The sequence below is a fragment of the Astatotilapia calliptera genome, chromosome 16, assembly GCF_900246225.1.
Source record: "Astatotilapia calliptera chromosome 16, fAstCal1.2, whole genome shotgun sequence".
NCBI classification, from domain to species: domain Eukaryota; kingdom Metazoa; phylum Chordata; class Actinopteri; order Cichliformes; family Cichlidae; genus Astatotilapia; species Astatotilapia calliptera.
In genome coordinates this window covers 3,180,801-3,186,800 of record NC_039317.1, presented here as the reverse complement: position 1 = coordinate 3,186,800, position 6,000 = coordinate 3,180,801, and the positions used below count along the sequence as shown (strand labels likewise).

The 6,000-nt window shown below is 42.1% G+C and overlaps 1 protein-coding gene across 1 annotated transcript in view; it reads right to left on the bottom strand.

The window, feature by feature from the left end:
* Window positions 1-385: 385 nt before the first annotated feature.
* Window positions 386-6,000, bottom strand: part of vwa8 (von Willebrand factor A domain containing 8) — an 86,391-nt gene continuing 80,776 nt past the window's right edge. The window contains exons 42-45 of the mRNA XM_026145979.1: window positions 5,534-5,692; window positions 4,090-4,188; window positions 3,627-3,865; window positions 386-1,788 (exon numbers count right to left, since the gene is read on the bottom strand). Of these exons, the coding sequence (XP_026001764.1) occupies window positions 1,680-1,788; window positions 3,627-3,865; window positions 4,090-4,188; window positions 5,534-5,692 (606 nt within the window). The 3' untranslated portion in view covers window positions 386-1,679. The remainder of the gene's footprint in view (window positions 1,789-3,626; window positions 3,866-4,089; window positions 4,189-5,533; window positions 5,693-6,000) is intronic.

The following is a 6,000-nucleotide window of genomic DNA, read 5'->3' as shown; positions in this document are numbered from 1 at the left end:
TAAATGGCTATAATCTGGTATGTTTACATTCATGTAATTTTTTTACATTTATGTTCATTAACATGCACTGTTCTAAATAAATAACATAAAAAGAACAAAGAAAACCAAACAAAAATTTACAAAATATGAAATGATTTCCCTGAAAGTAAAACCTGCTCAGAGAGTGAGCTGCTTTGACGGAGGTTTGCGCTCTCTGACTGCTTCTTGTTAAGAAATACTTAATCTTCGTCCATTATCTCCACTTGTTTTTAAAAAAAAAAAAAACATCTGCAGATAAACGGTTTTCTTTTGCAACACCAGGAAGGACGCTCGTCAGAAATGTGACTTATCGGATAATCGAGCAGCAGCAGAAATAGTCTTCAGAAGGGAAGTGATGGGGCAGAAATTGAATCAAATAGCAATGTTAACATTTATTAAAATGCTCTACATTACTTTTACAGTTTATTTCACCAGAAATTAACAATGTGAAAACTAGATACATGTATGAATTTTAATATACACTTTTTAATGCCTTCCCAACATGAGGTTCCACCCAGCAAATATCTTACATTTCCAACTAATCAGCAGCCCAGGAGCCAGAGGCAAATTAAAGTAGGTTAATAAAAAAATGGCATATGCCTCACTCACAGAAATCAATAGAGGCTGACAGCTGGACAGGCTTCTATTGATTCAACATAGTCAGGCATGAACAAAAACTATGACAACCAGGGAAGACACCGATATGATGTTTGATACACACTGACCCACTAGTCCTGTATTTTTCTCTTCATCTGTCTCGCAGTGAAAGTATTTTGTGTTTGGGAGCTCTTGCAATGAAAGGCAGCTCTGAGCGCACACGAGGCAACACATGTTCCACCAGACAGGAAGAAAAGGGTCTGCACATGTTGACATAGATGCTCTAGGAAAATACACACACACACATACACGCACACTCACACAGCATGGGGGTGTACAACAGCGGCAGGCTTTAAAGTCCGCGTGCAGCCAGGTGGGAAATTCCCTGGTGGCAGTCCCAACATACCAAAGGCGCCAAGTTATTGCTGCTCGGCGCATCCTAGTGTCGGTCAGGTGGGGCTTTACTGTCGGCTTTCTTGTGTGTGTATGTGCATTTTTCTGCGTGACAGACAAGAAGTCAGGAGCTCTGACATAAATGGATGCTGTCACGACTCCATGGCCCTTCCCTTTGAGTTTCTCACAGCCCGATAGAGGACAAAGGTGTGTGTGTGTGTGTGTGTGTGTGTGTGTGTGTGTGTGTGTGTGTGTGTGTGTGTGTGTGTGTAGGGGCAAAAACACAATTAAAAAGAACAGCTGTTAGGCTGTGTTTGATCCCTAAATGGGATCTGAGACAGGCTCCAGGCATACGCGTCACCGATTACACAGCAGATTACAGTCACACTAAAAGAGATCACACACTTTGTGTACTGTAGCTGTTCCCAGAGGGACACAGCAAAATATCTAAACATTAGTTACTCTGTCATGCTAACAGGCTTCTTAACAATAACAAACTGTCAAACCCCCGGCTCGTGCTAATGCGACCCCTCCGGACCTGCTGCAGCCATGATAAAGTCATTTGATCTGACACAGAGTGTGAAGATTTTCAGCGCTTTCACAACAAACTTTTTGAAGTTTTGGGTGTGTGAGATAACAAGTGAGTGGACGGTATGTACTATGTGTTTGCATCAAGCACTCGATAACATTGTGGAGGTGAAGATCTGCTGCAGGATTTGGGGGATCTGCTTGGTGTCCATGGCGACAAAGGACCTCCCTGCTGGAAGGGTCTTTTGGAGTCTGAAACAAAAGAACACGAAGAGAGAATGAAGATAGAGGTCAAAGAAAGGAACTGAACTTTAGCACTGGAATTGTTTCCCAAAATTAAAAGAGACTACTTGTATTTGCTGTGTGAGCTGGCACTACATATTCCCATTAAAAGAATACAGTGTATGAGTGTGTGTGGATGAAAGAGATGCCTTTCACTCGGTGGAGCTCAGCAACAAGACAACAGAGCCACCTCCAATGCCTTTGAATCATTTGTATAAACCCATTTACTCTAATGAGCCTCTGCCTTTGTTCTTTCATTCAACCGTGTCCCTATGCATTTCTCCTCTCAGGACATACACACACATGGGCAGTCAACAGGGATATAAAATTAGCATTCCCAAAGTGTTGCTCAAGAAGGAAAATTATATAACTCTAAGGGCATCCATAACCAATTCCAGGGCTTCCAGGGCATGACAAGATATTATTTTAATTTCTATCTTCAAATTCTGACAGCCTGCCCTTAAAGAGTAGTTGACTTCTTGTCTCTTTCTATCTTTGCTTTTTTTCTGCTCTTCGTGAGCAAAGCATAGAACAGGTTTATTATCTTCTGAAGCTCCTGGAGCTAAAGACTGCATTAAGCCAGGCAGTTCTTCAACAAGTTTAAAGCTTCAAGGCCTGCAAGCCTCAACAGAGAGGATGTACGTCTGGTAAGGCGCTACAGTAGAAGCCTGCAGTAGAATGGCAATGAGGATGAGGAGGAGCAGGTTAACGAGTACACTTGTTGCGCTTTCATCTGGCCTGGAAACTTGATCTGAGACAGGACAGTAAGGACAGGCAGCAGATGGGGATGCTGATGTTTTAATACAGCCCAAAAGGAGCTACTTTAACATTCTGGAATTGAAATTGAAGATTTAAAACCTTAACTAAATAAAAATTGGTCAATCTCTTCTTCAGGGTTATCTCCTCATTCATCTCTGGGACTGCTTTCAGTGATAACCGCAGCACTGAAAGCACTGGAGGGCTCTTTCTGTCTCCTGGCCCTTCTGTCTCTAATATGCCACTAGATTCCCTCTGGTGTGTCAAAACAGTAACCCTGCACTTTGCTTTCAATCAGAGGGAGTGGACAAATTTTCAGCAACATGAATCTGTGGGAAACTAGGGATGGGAATTGAGAACCGTTTCTAGCAGTTCTATTCCTAGTATTTCTATTTGTTTAGTCTGCTTGCTTATCAGTTCCACTCGCACCTGCACTACAATCAGCTGATTTCAGATTGTGTGGCTGAGGAGGAAAATAGAGCCACGGTCTACAGCGTGGATAAGGACTTTTATTTTTATTGCACAAAAGCATGAGGGCGCAATGGTAAAGTGCAAACTGCATCCAGGACAGAAACAACCACATTATGCTGCTAACACAACTTAGGGTCTTTGCAAGGATCTGCACAGACAGCATGCTAACCCTTAGTTAGCCAAGAGCCTAGAGTGATGATATACATAAGTAAATACCGACCTCAGCCCTCAAAGTGGAGCCAATGAGATCATTATTAACAATAGTTCCAGATTTCAAAGCACTCACTGTGTAAATTTGAGGTCCATTTTTAAATTGCAACGACACAGGTGCAAGCAGACATAAGCAATCAGAAAAATAAAAGCAGTGTTGGAAGCAATACAGAGGTGCATGAGAAGATGACCTTGAAGAGCAAACTAACTAAATGCAACTGTTTGGAGCCCCAGAACTTAAGAATTGTCTCATGATGAGTTCTTTGCATCTTCATGTTCCTTCATCTACTCCTCTTTTCTTTCCATCTCTTTTGCCCTTTGCTCGCTCTTAGTTAACTCCACCCAAGTTATCATCATCTTCACCTCCTTACCTTTCAGCCTGATCGCCAAGGGAGCCAATGAAAATGGCAAAGGCATTGACCTGTGGGTCAGAGGTCAAGACTTGGGCAAAGCGCTCGGGCCGAATGCCGTAGCGCTCCAGATTAGCGTCGCTCAGCACCACCACAAAGTGCTCATCTGCTTCTTCTCTCGCCAGCTCCTTGATGCTGGCCTCCGTCCCCTCCAGAGTGTAGTCACCACTCATGCAGAACTGAGAGTGGGCATGCATGACCTGAAGTGCAAGGAAAAGGCTGATTAATAAAGAGCAAGCCACAGATTTTATTTAGCTTCATACTTGCAGCCCCAAATGACATCGTTTGGAGATGTTCATCAGTTTGTGTGGCTACTTTGACTTAATGTACAATTTCATGTGAACACAGATGTTAAAGAGAAAGAAATGCATGCAAAACACTTTTTGCAGTCCAATTGGGTGAGCAAAACAAAGCATGAGAATACCTTCAGGACTTTAAGTCTCTGCTTGTTATTCTTGGGGATTTTGTCTGCCGTGACCAGTTCAATGTCGTAGCCATCGCCCGAGTGGCCCACTATGTCATACTGTGTAGAGAAAAGAGTTAAAAGACACAAAAGACACATTGTTACAACATTTAAGTAAAGACTGTAGTGATTTGACTTGTTACTTAACTTGTAATGTAACAGTCTCCCCGACAGAGGTGTGAAGGTGCAGAAAGGTCACATTGTAAATGCGAACATTGCAAGATGTTAACAGTGTCAGAGGTTTACATGTCTCCACCAGACCATCCATCATAACTGACTTACATAAGGCAGCTCACACTCAGCCTGACACTGTGAGCCCCCAGGCAGCTATTTGAAGACCCAGGTATTATGTATATGAGCCACATCTAATAAGGGCAGTTATGACTGTGGTGGTCAAAGGTATGCGACTGTGTGTCTCATGCATCCATATCACTGTTGCTGGGTAAGAAGACCTTTTGGTGCTGTCAATTTTGTATTGTTTTTCCAGGGTTTATTTTGCTACATGACTCATAAAGTCTAACACATAGCTCTAAATCTAACCAGGTTCAATGTCACCAAAATTAAGGCCATGTCAATCCACAGTGGGCGTCATCCACTTCAGGATTGTGAATGGGTGCCTAAAGAGTGTACTAAAAAAAGGCATCAAACTATAAAGTGACACGTTTGACTATCGATGGTGGATGATTGTAAGATGCAAACACGCATATAATGGTGACAGTGTATATATCTTATGCGTTACCAGACGCTCTTTTATGTAAGGAGTGTTATTCAAAGACAGCAGTGAGACTGAAATGCCATGTGGAACACTGAAAAATGTGTATGCGAGTTTGTGTGATATGTGATCAGTATTAGGTTGGCTTGAGTGTCACTAAGGGGCCAAGAAGTCTGTCTCTCTCCAAAACTTTTTTTGTATGCACTCCCGTCTCCCCCTGTCTCTTTTCATGCTCCATCTCTGGACCGATTCCACTTCTCGTGGCTACAACGGACTCCTGATTTTCCATGAAAAGCGTCAACTGTATTACCAATTCCTACCCAATAAAGCACTGACAAATTAGATCACAGTGTGTCATGAGAAAGGCTTTAAAAGACACACTGCATGTTTTGATATACGAGGGTGCAATTCAGGAATTATGGCAATTATGAATTTCACACCAGAAACAAAAGCTTGAATAGTTATTATTATTTCATGTACGACTACTTGATACTTAAGTTAAAATAAAGATTTACACTAAGTATATAGGGTATGAAGTGTACTATATAAAAGTGTACTAACACAAAGGAAGCACAGTAATTGTTCATGTGAAGTAAACTCCATATACTGGACATGCAGCTGTTATCTATCACCTGACTTAGGAAAAGTCACATAGAATCTTCTGTATTGTGATGCGCGATGTAGCGTTTTCACCTTGAATTTGTGCTCATAGTTCTCAAGAGCTTCCATGACCATACAAACAGCTTCCATGGAGCGCTCCAGCCTGCCATCCACACCGTTGAAGCGGTACATGCTGCCCGACACGTCGGCCAACACCCGTAACCGCTTGGGCTTCTGCTGAGGGCTGCCCAGCTGTAAGCACACATAAGTTACTAAATAAATAAATACATCAGCAACTACTGATTAAATCGAGCTAAAATCCCTACTTTAGATGGTGTAGTTACATAAAAATAATATTTTACACAAGGTCGGGATTTCAAAACTGGGTGCAATTATTTCAATGTAGCTCAGCTCAGACCAAAACTATGTAAGACTTGGAGCTAAATACGTTAGAAAAACACAGTATTTATATTATGGGCTAGTGTGTGTTGGCATGATTAGTGTGGGAACTACTTTTCTGCTGTGTGCATGCGCGCACAGATGACAGCACAAGACGTAAC